This window comes from Ruditapes philippinarum, unplaced genomic scaffold (assembly GCF_026571515.1).
Source record: "Ruditapes philippinarum isolate M1 unplaced genomic scaffold, ASM2657151v2 ctg2400_1_1_1_1, whole genome shotgun sequence".
Classification (NCBI taxonomy): Eukaryota; Metazoa; Mollusca; class Bivalvia; order Venerida; family Veneridae; genus Ruditapes; species Ruditapes philippinarum.
Genome location: NW_026856098.1, coordinates 254,610 through 269,978, shown reverse-complemented (window position 1 = coordinate 269,978; position 15,369 = coordinate 254,610). Strand labels below are relative to the sequence as shown.

The 15,369-nt window shown below is 34.2% G+C and overlaps 2 protein-coding genes across 2 annotated transcripts in view; both read right to left on the bottom strand.

Annotated features, from left to right (window-relative positions):
• Positions 1–2,727: 2,727 nt before the first annotated feature.
• Positions 2,728–4,084, bottom strand: LOC132745386 (M-phase inducer phosphatase-like). Its single transcript, XM_060734294.1, has 3 exons — positions 3,872–4,084; positions 3,446–3,589; positions 2,728–3,165 (listed from the first exon to the last, which is right to left on the bottom strand). Exons 1-3 carry the CDS (start codon positions 3,968–3,970, stop codon positions 2,809–2,811), a joined length of 600 nt encoding a protein of 199 aa, XP_060590277.1. The 5' UTR covers positions 3,971–4,084; the 3' UTR covers positions 2,728–2,808.
• A 2,513-nt stretch (positions 4,085–6,597) lies between these two features.
• The window catches only part of LOC132745392 (DNA (cytosine-5)-methyltransferase 3C-like), a 28,954-nt gene continuing 20,182 nt past the window's right edge, over positions 6,598–15,369 (bottom strand). The window contains exons 11-12 of the mRNA XM_060734306.1: positions 13,776–14,230; positions 6,598–9,448 (exon numbers count right to left, since the gene is read on the bottom strand). Coding sequence (XP_060590289.1) covers positions 9,307–9,448; positions 13,776–14,230 — 597 coding nt within the window. The 3' untranslated portion in view covers positions 6,598–9,306. The remainder of the gene's footprint in view (positions 9,449–13,775; positions 14,231–15,369) is intronic.

Sequence of the window (15,369 nt, the reverse complement as noted above, 5' to 3'; positions counted from 1 at the left end):
TTTGTTTAAAATTTGACATCAGTGAGCATATTTAAATTACAAATTGTTGTCAGACATATTTTCAAGCATGAGAGTACCGGGACAGACATTAGATGTCAAATATATACATTCGTTTTACATTATCTCTGTTTCTGTTTACATCTGAAACCACGTGGTAGAACTTCTTTCAATAGGTTATTGCATAGATAATAGCCGAGGCAGTTCTGAATGCTAACATACTTAGTGTCAAGCTTTATTTGGCTTCATTAATATTTACTTTCTTTCGTCACTATACTTGCCTATTTTACGAACACGGTTCTATATGAAGCACTTTGAAAAATAGAAGTTTATGTAGTGTCCAAATTTATTTCTCACCAAATGAAAGCGCTGTATTTCTTAAAAAAATCTGTGCGTTAATTTTCGTTGAAGAACAAAAGACGATACTTTATCGAATTCCGTTCACAGTCGATTTCTCATTTTCATAATAATTCATAGAACAGCATAGTGACGTAATTAAGTGCCAAAAAAGCTTGACACTTAGTATGTTAGTAGTCATCCGTAGCTGTTAACATCCTTCTGTCGCTATCGCTCCCGTCAAAATCTATTATTTCTATAGAACAGTACGGATGAGCACTAACATAAACATAGATATTTGAAATTTGGGATCAAGTTTCACTTTTGACGAAACTTTAATTAGATCACCAAAGGTGGAAAAGTTGCTCTATATTCGACTATGATATGCAAGAAAACATAGCACTCGTGATTACCTATCGGATTTTAATATCCATCCCACTGGCACCTACACAAGGGCTGTAAGTTAGCAAGCATCGTTACAGCCCATTGCGAAAGAGCCATCGGATCGGATATTTCCATTCGATACAAAAACACATGACAGATATCATGCAAACACTAAATAATATTCAGTTTCTTTATTTGGTTCTACACATCCTCTTATGTCTGGTATCTGGTAACATAACTTTTCTCTTATATAGAAAATCAATTAAGCAGACAAAAATGCGCCGTACGTTATCACTGATATTTTGTGCGCCATACGTTATCATTTCCGGAAAATGCCCCGATTTTAATATTTTCAGCGGTTATTCTAGCCAGAATGGGCATGAATGCTTAGATGCCGACATGTTACAACTTTTTAATGTCAGTGATTTCAGTTAATATACATATATGTAAACGAAACAGTGAATTTAAGAGAAGAAGCCGTACGTTACCACGATCAAACCGGTGGAAAATTCTCTCGCTTCGAATCTGGTGACGCGCATTTCAGAAGAAGTACGGGACGAAACCTCATGAAATAAATTTCTGTGTGCCAGGAAAATTGTGGAGAAGGTTGTTATATGTACTTCTACACAAGAACATCACGAATTTCAGAGAAAAAAGGGAAAAACCTACTTTTTGGCTGTATCCGCCATCTTGTTTGTTTGGATAACGAACGGCGTGATTCCTCCCCGTGTATAAGTTCACTCGACACTTTCTTTATAATCTGAATACCTCTTTACTGAAAGGTTTAGGACTGCCTTGACCGTTATGCAATTATATGGGATTTACTTAATGGGTGTGAGTGTAAGTATCGATTCTGAATACGGACCTTAGTCACTACGAAAGTTTGAATGAAATGATGAAAATGGAATGCAGCTAAATGCAAAGTTTAAATATCATAAATCAAGATGGAATCAAGCATAATGCAAGTTCAAATGTCATTTAGCAAGATGGAATCAAGCATAATGCAAGTTCCAATGTCATGAAGCAAGATGGAATCAAGAATTATGCAAGTTCCAATGTCAATAATGAATTAATTCTGTTCCAAAAGAGCCAAATTTTGATTGAAGTCGGTTTATAAAGGGGCAAGCGTTCAATTACCAAGGATTTGACGCTTTTATTACAAAACATATATAACAAAACATTTTCTTTTAATTTATTTCAAAATTCTTAACAAGTAAAACAATAACAGTAGCACATTACAAATGAAAGCACTTAGGTTTGTCATATTTATTTGGATAGTTAAATGTCTATTGCATAGGAAAGTCTACTTCTTGATCGTCTGCTAGTCTTCTGTTTCTCTCCAGCCGTCCAAGATTTAGACTTGACCCGGAAATGACGTAAATCGGAGGCATGGTCCTCGTGCAGCATTGGTTTGTAGCTGATTGGATCGCACAAGTCTTGAAATTTATAGAAGAACGCCTTGTATCCACTGTCGAGTAAATATATTTCGGGGTAGTTCAGAAGTGGGTACCTGTCTTTGTTCAACTCACGATCCTGACTTCTCAAGAAGCGATACCTGAAATGCATGAAAAAAATAGAATACAATATAGTTGCAGAAAAGTATGATACATATTAATTTTTTGATGGAATTCAACATTCTTTTTAAAAGGACTCCACTGAGGTTTTTGACATGACGGGACAGGAAATAATTTTTCAAGATTTCTGTTCCATTTGATGTAGGTGTAGAACAAAAATTAAATTGTGTCCAAAATTTCAGATCATTCGTTCACTCCATTTTTCCAGCATAGTTATTCTAATTGTGAAAAATAAACCAAAATTGAAAAGCGTTGCAACCCTTTTCACTCAAATCCGGCTCAAAATATCACAAAATACGATTTTCAATTTATTACCGAGTATATTTCTTATTTATCTTATGCAAATCTTTCTGTTTTAAGTGTCCCGGTTGATCTAGGTATGATCGAAATTCAAATTTCATGTTTAGGTTTTTGGACCTCAGTAGAGTTCCTTCAATAAAGAATTAGGATTAATTTAGGATTTAGTGCAACAATGTCAAATTTTTAGTTTTATAGAGTAAAATCAAAGACGAATAACTTACATTTTTGGACCCCTCTCTGACGAGAATTCACAGTGAAAGATCAGTACACGTGGCTTCTCCGACGTCGGTGTTTCTTGAAGCAATGTGTTTACAGCGTCTTTTGTATAGAGGTTCACAGCCCCGCGGATATGACCTCCCTCAAATTCGTATGGATATCGACAGTCGACAACAGTAACGTTCCCTAATTGATCGGTATATTTCCCCTGCACAACGTCCGCCATTGTTTCCGAAGAGATGGATTTGAGGTCACCATGTTTTCCGGGAATTGTGGGTAATGTGTAACAACGACTCCCGTCTGCGACAAGTTCACGGGATTCTAAACGCTCAACAGCTTCGATGATGTTGTTGGAATCCTGGAATGTTAAAAAACGATTTTAATTAAGTAATCTTATGTACAACATGTCAAAGCAAGTCCGGTTTCAGAGGATTCCGGTTTTCGAAGGTTTTATACATTTATTGATAATAATGATGTGTTAAAACATGTTTAAATCATTTTGTATTTACTTTTCAACCCTTTTGTCTATGTCTTTATATTTTAATTTCTTTTTTCAGAAAATGTTTTAACTAAAGCTACACAATTCTTGGGTTTTTTTACGTTACATTGTATTTAAATAATTAATTGACGCAACTTACCAAATAAACGTCTCCTTTCTTTGATTTCTTCGTTGCAGAAGATTCTACTTCATGATTATCGTCTGCAAGTCGTTTACCAGAAAACAAGCTTCTTCTAGCGTCAGCGGATTGGTGTGTATTGGTGAAACGGGAAGGAATCTTTATCTGTAAAATAAAAAAAAACAATGAATTAATGTTTTCATTAAATTTCTGAAGCATAAATCAAAGACAGTTAGATATTAGCATACTTAGTCTAGTTGAAAATTTGAAAACCGCTTTAAAGCCAGTGGCAGGGGCCGTAATTATATATAAGTATAAATAGTTCCATATGATTCCATATGTTTGATATTTTATCTGTTGGTTATCATTAACCAATGTTTTGAACAACCGGCCCTTTATTAAAAGTAATTAAAAGACATTAGAAATGATAATTATTTTGTTAATCACCGAAAACTCTGCTCCTGAATCATCTTCTAGTTTATCCTTTCTATACGGCGTTATTACAGCCTCGATCTCGTCCCAAATGTCACCGGAAGTTGTCTGCATCGGAGATTCCCCAGCGTTCTCGAACAAACGAAGTCTGAAAGTAAATTGATTGATCAAATTTAATCATATGATAAATTAAAAAGCATATTTTGTTTGAGATAAATTTATATTTTTTTTGTAAAACCAATAAAAAAGAAAACAACAAAGAAACACTGTTGTTCTTCTATTGTTCTAAAATGCTGAATTAGAAAGAAGAAAATGTGCAATATATAACAGAAAATGCACAGAAATGAATCTTGTATTAAAACGAATTGTTATATATTTAAATTTCAAATATAAACATGTACTCACCGTAAAGCCATATTTCGTTGTGTTCAAGTAAAATTTGTAAATTTTGGTAATATATTTAAACTGTTGTTTCATTAACTGGTGAAGAAGTAATGCCTGAATTACAGAAAACTCTTATTATATACCTTTCAGGCAGTGTCTTATACTCTGTTCTCGTAATTATTAACTAATTATTAAGCTTCCGATATAGCTTTGAGCAGATTTTGTCTGGGCAATAAAAATTGTACAAATACTGTGAAAAACATTTCCGTTTTCCTGTATTTACAACTCCTTTAATTACAATTGTTATACGGGCAGTTTTACACCTATGTATTTTCCGGCTTGTGTGACAAAGTGAACAGGATTTGTGAAAAGATAATATTACTGTTTATTTTATTAATTGCAATTTTACCCAGTTCCTTATTTGTTTAGTTTGATCATATAAAATATGTCATGACAGTATGAGGTGAGGAGAAAAAAAATTAAGTGAACAAATTACCTAATGAATTCTCTTTATAAAATTTATAAACGGTAAAGTTATGTTGTTTCTGAAATCTTAATTATGGTTAATTCTCTAAAGAGATCTAACGTCTCTCTTATTTTACACAATGTCCCGGGGGGGGGGGGGGGTTAAGTAGGATTATAACCGTTTAGCAATTGTTTTGTGCATCTTCTTAAGTTCAAACATTTTTTTTTACTTTTGGCAACAAAATATAGCTTCATTTTATATTTATAAATAAAAAATTGAGAAATAATGATGAAATAAAATGCGTATTTTCTTTTTCTGTATTTACACTGCTTACATTTATTTTTCACTGCAGTAAAACATATTTTCAGTATTTTCACTGGTGTCATGCCGGACTACTGTCTTCTAAATTCAGCCAATACAAAAAATTAAAAGGGAATACTTCCTATTCATTAGGGAAAAAAGAGAAAAAGTAGATAATAAACAGCAAAATCAAGTTTTTGTTCTATTAAAACTGCATTTATTTTCATCTTGTGATAGGAAAATTATCATACATTTATTTCACTTGTGGCTCCCGCAAATTGTGAAATATTTATTTTAATATTGGCTTAATTTCCACATTGAAGAGTATTGAAATAGGCTAGAATCACTGTCAACTACATTGAAGCCCTGGGACATGGGTTCAAACCCCAGAAGGGACAACCTTTTCTTTCTTTCTTTCTTTTTTTAAATTTTATTTTTGAAGGAAGGAACGGACGGACGGACAAACGAATGAAAATCCATATCTAGAGCGATTCTTACCCTAATTTGAGTTAAAAGCGTTTAAACGCTACTCATTCTTAGGTCACTTAACACAATAAAAATTATTATTTTAAAGACGAAATGAGCGATTGACCTGAATTTCTGTACTGAAGTTATTGGTATGGACTTGAAACGATCTTAAAATATGTTCAGTACTTTCATGTAAAAAAAATTTCGGCGGAGTCCCTTTAATGTAATTTGCTGAATTTACTCATGGAGCTAAATATATCTGTGATTTACTTTGTTACATTTAAAGGACTGAAAAATGCGCAAAATAACTGGTTTGCTGTTCTTTAAACTGTATTAAATGTACGTTATTTAAAGGTATGCATAATTTTATATTTCTACATTGAGAACATTTTTCTCTGTTTCGCTACACAGGTGGCAGTATCAGTGTTTGGACACCCCACCCCTATCTGCCCCTGGACCACTACTACAACCCTGAAAAAAATTCCACACTCTACGGCTTACTATAAGGTACCAAATACGAAACCACCGATAAAATGAGAAAAAAAAATCCACTATCAAAATTATAGTTATCTATTATTTTGATGGTGGATTTTTTTAAATAATTCTATCGGTGGTTTTGTATTTGGTAACTTATAGTAAGCCGTAGAGTGTGGAAATTTTTTCAGGGTTGTAGTAGTGGTCCAGGGGCAGATAGGGGTGGGGTGTCCAAACACTGATACTGCCACCTGTGTTTCGCTATAGCAATAGGCTCGCCTTGTGCCTTGTACGCGTCAATTCAAAATGACGTCAGTAACATTCAAACAAAACTGGGACCAACGCTTACAGGGATGCAAAACATTGGATATATTCAAACATTTTAAAACCTCTTTAGGGTTTGAAAATTCTTTATTGCAATTTAATTTTAGAAGCGTTTAGTCTAAGCTTATACTATCATCGCACAAGTTAATCATTGAAACAGGTCGTTACGCTAGAAATAAAGAAATTAGCGATATTGTATATTTTGCAGCAATAGAGATGAAGGAGACGAATATCATTTTGTCATGGTATATCCAGTGTATGTTTTCATTGTACTTGAAGGAGCTTCAATTTTACTGGACTTTCATAAAGCTTGACAAAGAAAAAGTAATTCTTAAAATTTATTCATTAAAATCTTCAAAAAATAACAAATGTACGAGTATTAACTGTAAAAACAATAAAAAGTAAAACTGTATCATTGTGTTCAATGTGTAAGCATTTAGCTTCTGCTGATTTTATATAAAAATGTAAATGGCACTACATATAAACAAGAGGGCTATGATGGCCCTGAATCGCTCACCTGAGTCAGAATATTTATTGATTTGGGTTTTTGAAAAAAAGATTTTTTTGTTATTACTATAAGCATATAATGAAAATCAATTGCTCCGGGCCAATTTTGACCCCAAGGCTTTTTTTTAACAAATTGGTAGATACTCAATAGAAGATATTTCATGCCAAACATTTAAGCTCTAGCTCTTTGGGGTTTTTAAAAAAAACCTTTAAACCTTTTTCTTGTTTTTATAAATATATATAGGAAAATCAATAACCCCCTCCCCACCCCCGACAGGGCAAACATGGTAGACACCCATTAGAAGATGTTTCATGCTGAATATCTAAGCTCTAGCTCATTGGGTTTTTTAAAAGAAGACTTTCTAAGTTTTTCCTATTCACATATTTGGAAAAAGAATGACCCCCTGGGGCGGGGCCAATTTTGTCTCCACAGCTTTTATTTGAACAAACTTGGTAGACACCAATTAGAAGATGTTTCATGCTGAATATCTAAGCTCTAGCTCTTTGGGGTTTTTTTAAGAAGATTTCTAAAGTTTTTACTATATACATATAGGAAAACAGTAACCCCCAGGGCCAATTTTAACCCAGGGATTTTATTTGAACAAACTTGGTAGACACCCATTAGAAGATGTTTCCTGCTAAATATCTAAGCTCTAGCTCTTTGGGTTTTCTTAAAGAAGATTTTTTTAGTTTTTTCTTTTGGTTGCCATGGCAACAAGAGTTTTGCATGGAATTAAATTCTTTGAACAATTTGAAAGGTGACCACCAAAGGAACATTCCCATGAAGTTTGGATGAAATTGGCTTTGTGAATTACCAGAAGATGTCGTTTAAAGTAAAAGTGAACAACAGATTTCTGGACGGCCGGACGAAAAGTAATCACAAAAGCTCACCATGTCGCTTTGTGATAGGTGAGCTAAAATTATATTAACATTTCATAAATACTTAAAGTCTGAACAAAACTTCGCAAAAGAAAATAAACAAAAACATAATTTCTAGTCACAACATTATAAAGCATGAACATAACTTAATTCCTTAACATTAATTAATAATGTGAACAATCTGGAACTATTATTTCCCTGCACACTGCTTTGTCAGCAATGTATTATGAATGGCACTGTAACTCTAAAATAATTAAAAAAATATGGTTCTTCAACACTTAACTTTTCCTTACTTAATACGATCCACCTATGAAGTCTCAATTTTATACCTGCATAAAGTTTTGTGATACACTTAAGGACAAGCAAAGCCCCAATGGCAAGACAGACAAGCTGATTCCAGTATGTGAGAGGGACATAGAGAAAGTACTTAAAAATAACACACTGCAACTGACTGAATAAAACTGCTATCAAAATATTAAAGACAAGTGTAAAACAAGAAATGTCGAACGACACATATGCCCCCCCTTTCTAGCTCTTGACTCACATTATATGTAATTTTGTTATAGAAACTTGCCATAAATGGGTACATGGAAGTGTTCAATTATGGAAAAAAGAAAAATAATGAAGACTTTATGATAAATAGTTTTGAAGATAATGAGACATTTAAGGCCCCTGTGACCTAGACCGTTGAACAAGTGACCCAAAATCAATAGGGGTCATCTAATAGTTATGACCAATCAATATTAAAAATATGAAGACTTTGTGATAAATAGCTTTCAAGATGAGCGGAAACCATACTAACATTCAAGAACCCTGTGACTTTGACCTAGTGACCCTAAAATCAATAGTTACTAGTTATTACCAATCAGTATGTGAAATATGAAGACTTTGTGATAGTTTTCAAGATAATAAGCGGAAACCATTCTAACATTTATGGCTATTGTGACCTTGACCTTTGAATCAGTAACCCCAAAGGCAATCATACTACCATTCGAAGACCCTGTAACATTGACTTTTGACCTGGTGATCTAAAATCCCAATCAATATGTGAAATATGAAGACTTTGTGATGAATGCTTTTCAAGATAATCAACGAAAACCATTCCAACATTTAAGGCCCCTGTGACCTTGACCTTTAACCTAGTGACCCCATAATCAATAGGGGTCATCTACAGGTTATGACCAATCAATATGTGAAATATGAAGACTGCATGTGATTAATAGTAACCAAGATAATAAGCGTAAATCATTTTACCATTTAAGGCCCCTGTAACCTTGACCTTTGACCTAGTGACCCAATCACTTTGTAAAATATGAGGACTTTGAGATAAATTGTTTTCAAGATAATCAAGGGAAATCATGTGGTCTACCGATGGAAAGACCAATAGACAGACAGACCGACCGACATTAGCAAAACAATATACCCCCTCTTCTTCGAAAGGGGGGGCATAAAAATATCACAATTTTTATAAGGTGAAATCTTTAAACAAATATCCACAAACAAAGACTTGTCCTTTTTAATTACTTGTTTCTTAATCTGGTAACTATAAAAAAAGGAAATGATCAATTAGTTTTACAGAAGTTATTGCAATCAACAATATATCCATTAGAGATTTGCACTCAGCTTTATGTCACTATCTTGCTTTTTTTTAAGAATGCTGAGAGAATGTTTCTTTGAGAGGAGTGAGGACATGTTTTAGCACATCAATACTTGATGCTTTCATCAGTTCTTTTTGCCTCTTGCGAAAACTTATGCCAGTATCTGTGTAGTGGATTGGTAATCCGAGAAGTCTGAAAATAAAACAAGTAAATGAGACAAAAGGACTATAAATAAACAAAAGACATGTCGAATATGAAGCTATGGCCATAAATTGCCCATCTATATACTTCTGTAAAAGGTCCACAAGCCAGTTCTTTATACTCAAAGGGCAGCTTTGTGAAGATTGAATATTACAACTAGACATGGTAATGATTATTCCGTTAAAATTTTGATGAAATTGCACCAGCAGTTTCTGAGGAGTAGTTCAGACAAACTTCTGTGTAGCTGGCAAAAACACCTTTTTTTATTCAAGGGCAATAACTCAGTCAAAAATCATTCAAGCAAAAAACATGTGTTTTTTACTTGACCTACCAATTAATCCTGTAAAGTTTCATTGAAATTGCACTAATTGTATATGAGGAGTAGTGCGGACAAATTTTATTATTTCAAGGGCCATAACTAGGCTATAAATCATTCAAGCGGAAAACCCGTGTAATATGCACAAGTGCTTGACCTACCAATCAATCCTGTAAAGTTTCATTGAAATTGCACTAATGGTATATGAGGAGTAGTGCGGACAAATTTTATTATTTCAAGGGCCATAACTAGGCTATAAATCATTCAAGCGGAAAACCCGTGTAATATGCAAAAGTGCTTGACCTACCAATTAATCCTGTAAAGTTTCATTAAAATTGCACTAATGGTATATGAGGAGTAGTGCGGACAAATTTTATTATTTCAAGGGCCATAACTAGGCTATAAATCATTCAAGCGGAAAACCCGTGTAATATGCACAAGTGCTTGACCTACCAATCAATCCTGTAAAGTTTCATTGAAATTGCATTAGTTGTATATGAGGAGTAGTCCGGACAAACTTTAAAAATGAAATAAATTAAGGGCCATTACTCTGACAAAATTCATTGAACCATAAAAAGCCGTTGATATGAACAACTAAACTTGGTACTAAACATTCCTGTAAAGTTTGGATGAAATTGCACCAGTATTTTTTGAGAAGTAGTCCGAAAAAAGCTTTTGTGTATCTGGCAACACAGAAAAACCACCTTTTTTATTAAAAGGCCTAAACTCTACCAAAAATCATTCAACCGTAAAGCCCTTGCAATATGCGTAAGGACTTCAGCTACAAATTAATCATTAAAATTGCATAAGTTGTATAAGAGAAGTAGTCCGGACAAACTTTAAAAATAAAAATTATTAAAGGGCCATAACTCATAAGCATTGAACTGGAAAATGCTGACGATATGCACAACTAGACTTGGTACTGATAATTCCTGTAAAGTTTGAATGAAATTGCACCAGTAGTTTATGAGGAGTAGTCCGGACAAGTTTTGTGACAGCCGGACAGACAGACGGACAAACAGAGAAGTGATCCCTATGTTGCCACAACTCGGTAGAGGTGACACAACAATATATTTTAATTCTGTAATCACTCTTGTAAAGGGACTACGCTCGACATTTTTTTAATTTCTAATGTCAAATACATCAGAGGTAAAATATTGTTTTCTCCTACAAAACATAATTTTTTGGTAAAAAAATAAATAGCTAATTTCATATTGGACCTTGACAGTCAATGACACATTTGAATCAATTATTATGTCTGTTTTGTCATAATAATGTGTTCTTTTGTCCAAGAATGAATTAAATCCATAAATAAATCACAAAGTTATGACAATAAATTCATTAATTTGACCTTCAAGGTCAAGGTCATAAATAAGTCAAGGTCAATTCAGTCTGCTCTTCTTGAAGGTCTTGTCCAAAAGTTGTTGTTAGCAGTTTTAAAGACAAGTATTTAAGAAACAAGAGGGCCATGATGGCCCTGAAATTGCTCACCTGTATAAAGGCCCCTGGCCAAGGCCAATTTTAAACCAATGGCTTTTATTTGAACAAACTTGGTAGACACCCATTAGAAGATGTTTCATGATAAGTATCTAAGCTCTAGCTCTTTGGGGTTTTTAAAAGAAGATTTTTTCAAGTTTTTACTATATGCATAAAGGGATAAACAATGACCCCCAGGAGCGGGGCCAATTTTTACCCCAAGGCTTTTATATGAAAAAACTTGGTAGAAACCCACTAGAAGATGTTTCATGCTTAATATCTAAGCTCTAGCTATTTTGGTTTTTTAAAAGATCACTTTTAAAGTTTTTACTTTACACATATAAGGAAAATCAATGACCTCCGGGACGGGGCCAATTTTAACCCAAGGGCCCTTATTTGAACAAACTTGGTACACACCAACTAGAAGATGTTACATACTCAATATCTAAGCTCTAGCTCTTTTAGTTTTTTTAAAAGAAGATTTTTTAAGTTTTGACTATACAGTCGACATTGTATTAAGAGACCACTCAAGGGTCTGCCAAAAAGTGGTCTCTTAATAAAGTGGTCTCTCAATAGAATTCTGGAAAATTCGAGACTTTTTATTACAAGTCATAGATATAATAACATCTTTTTTATACGAACAAAAACTATACAATATTATGTATGTATTACAGTTTTATAATTACTTATGCCTTTTTTTTAAAAAAAAAAAAGTCATCAATATTGTTTGTTTTTGTTTTTGAGTAGAAATTTGTGTACAAATGTGATCTTCGCTCATGATACTGTCAACAGGTTATTTTGACCATGAAACAAAGCATATTGTCTTATATTTTAATATGTTCATACACATCTCCTGCTGAACATACTTTAGAATCATCAGCCAGTCTCAGCTCCAGATAATTTTTTATGCAATGAGTTTTAAACTTCTTGATTTTTTCAACAATTAGTTTTCACACTACCCCGATTTCGAATTCAATAAGATTTTTAGAGATCTAGGATTTTTTTGTCGAAGGGTCATATTTAATGGGGTACTTTATGTATTTTATAAAGCATCAGATGAGCACCTACACCATCAGCAATGAAAGGCTCCGTTCTGTAATGTTTAGTCCACTACGTTTCACGATTTTATTTCGACTACAATATATGACATTTGCTATTTACTCAGACTCAATTCCATGCACGATTTCCTCATACAATTTATCCGGTCTTATTAGTTGTCTGTTTTTTTTTACGCTCAATCCGACGTCATTTTCGATAAGGGAGGTCACTCTGAGCACATGACAAAACTATGCAAATGCGGTGTTGTGATACGTTATTGCTCTGACAAAATATGTAACAATAAATATTACGATCGGAAAATCCGATTTTGAAACGATTGCAATTGTTTTTCATTTCGTTTTTAAACGACACTTATTTGTGACCAATGACCATGAAAAATATTTGTTTGCTTGTACACATCTAACCTACCCGCTAATTACACAGGTGAGAATGCCCGCAGGGACGATTGTTTGTCACGGCCGTTTAATAGATACTTTAACACATAATTTTGTACATTTGGGCCGACATTCAGTGGCCGCTGGCTGCGATATAGAATAGTCGTTAAATGGAATTGAATTAAATAGTAAAAATCATCGGGAGGGATTTTATGCGGACGCTTAATAAAAAAGTCGCTTAATAAAGGTGGACGCAAGTACGATGCCGACTGTATACAAATAAGGAAAATCAATGACCCCCTGGAGCAGGGCCAATTTTTACCCCCGGGCTTTTATTTGAATAAACTTGGTAGACACCCACTAGAAGATGTTTCATATATAAGCTCTAGCTATTTGGGATTTTTTAAAAGAAGAATTTTTTTTTAGTTTTTACTTTATACAAATAAGGAAAATCAATGACCCCCTGGAGCGGGCCAATTTTTTACCCCAGGGCTTTTATTTGAATAAACTTGGTAGACACCCACTAGAAGATGTTTCATATCTAATCTCTAGCTATTTGGTTTTTTTTAAAAGAAGAATTTTTAAGTTTTTACTTTATACAAATAAGGAAAATCAATGACTCCCCAGGGCGGGGCCAATTTTGACCCCAGGGCATTTATTTGTACAAACTTAGTAGAAACTGACTAGATGATGTTTCATATCATATATTTAAGCTCTAGCTCTTTTGGTTTTCTAAAAGAAGATAATTTAAGGTTTTACCTTCGGTTGCCATGGCAACCAGGGTTCTGCTCGGATTTAAATTCTTTGAACAGTTTTTAAAGGTGACTACCAAAGGAACATTCCTGAGAAGTATGCATGAAATTGGCTTAGTAGTTTATGAGGGGATGTTGTTTAAAGTAAAAGTTTACGGACGGACAACGGACAGACGACGGGCGAAAAGCGATCACAAACACTCACCATGTCACTTTGTGACAGGTGAGCTAATAAAAAAGGCCAGCATTAATGTTTCTGTATGGCAGTGGGAACGACAACCTGACTGTAGCAATAGCTCAAAATTTTTCTTTGAAAAAGTCTAGCTTAAAATGCAAGTTACTTTTCAACTTCTGTTGGCCAAATCTCTACATCCTTTCCATTCATTTTCACAGGTAAAGTAAACACTGTGCTGTCATCAATGTTCATCTTTGGTACAGAGGGTGGTATAATGATTTCTTCCTCCTCCTCCTCCTCTAGGTCACTGCTACCAAAGTCATCCACCAGACTGCTATCAAAAGAGACCTCCTCCTGGCTGCCTCCGGCATGGGTCTCCTCCTCTAGGTCACTGCCACCAAGGTCATCCACCAGACTACTACCAACAAAGACCTCCTCCTGCCTGCCTCCGGGATGGGCCTCCTCCTCGTTGCTACCAACAAAGTTCAAATCTAGTATCCTTTCAAAGGATTCAGATCGGTCATCAGGTGAATCACTAAACACTCCTTCATCAGGATCATTTTGGTCTTCTTTGACTCTTTCAATATAAGTAACTATTGCCCAACCACGTAACCTTTTCACCTGAAAAATATTGCATTTCAGATTTAAATTCCTCTGCCATGAACAAAGAAAGTCATCTTGTTAAAAACCAGGGACTTTCTGACAGCTAAGAGGATAATTGAAACAATCAATTTTACAACAAGTGATTAGAGGTTAGAGGTTATAACCACTTGACCTTGACAACAGATATGATCTTTTCTTATAAACATATACTTAAGTTACTTTTATAAGTATCAAATAAAAGTAAAAGTCCCATATATATTGCAGTTACAACTGGAGTATTTTCAAAATACCTGCACTCACATTTCATATCAACTGATTTTTAACATAGACTTCTATAACCTTGACCTTATTTGTACCAAATCTTCAACTTGAACGACCCTGACCTTATTCTCATGTAATAATACTATAGAAATGATTTGAACAAACGGCTTACTTTTTGTCATCTATTGTAGTTTTAATTCAGCATTTGAATTTCAACAACAACAGAATGGCAAGACTCATCAACAGTGAATCAACCAGCCTCTGGTTACACAGCCCGATGATTTAACAAAACAAGAACTGTCGGAGGACAGTAACGCTCGACTATTCGAAAATTTGTCACAAGGGTGTTTCATTGAGTATAATAATGCTTACCTATATGACTACATAAAATTGTCCGAAAAGGTACAAACTCTTCAAGTTTCAATACATTCCCTTCAGTAGTTATGGAGATACAAGCTTACATGCAAAAACTTAACCAAGAATTCATGAGTCGAAAAAGGGGCATAATTATGCAAAAAAGCAAATCAGAGTAATGGGACTCGTACCAATCATCCTAGATAATCACAGAGACCAAGTGTGTGAAGTTTCAATCCATTCCCTCTAGTAGTAATGGAGATACCAGCTTACACGCAAAAACTTAACCAAGAATTTCTAAGTTGAAAAAGGGGCATAATTATGTTAAAAAGCAAATTAGAGTTATGGGACTTGTGTCAATCATCTTAGATAATCACAGAGAACAAGTGTGTGAAGTTTCAATCCATTCCCTTCAGTAGTTATGGAGATACCAGCTTACACGCAAAAACTTAACCAAGAATTTCTAAGTCGAAAAAAGGGGCATAATTATGAAAAAAAGCAAATCAGAGTTATGGGACTTGTGCCAATCATCTTAGATAATC

What these genes read in the sequence shown, in the direction of transcription:
- LOC132745386 (XM_060734294.1), bottom strand. Translation starts at nt 3,970, where the DNA reads ATGCAGACAACTTCCGGTGACATTTGGGACGAGATCGAGGCTGTAATA. An exon ending in ATTCAGGAGCAGAGTTTTCG is followed by an intron (nt 3,590 to 3,871) that starts GTGATTAACAAA and finishes TTTATTTTACAG; the next exon opens with ATAAAGATTCCTTCCCGTTT. An exon ending in AGAAAGGAGACGTTTATTTG is followed by an intron (nt 3,166 to 3,445) that starts GTAAGTTGCGTC and finishes TTAACATTCCAG; the next exon opens with GATTCCAACAACATCATCGA.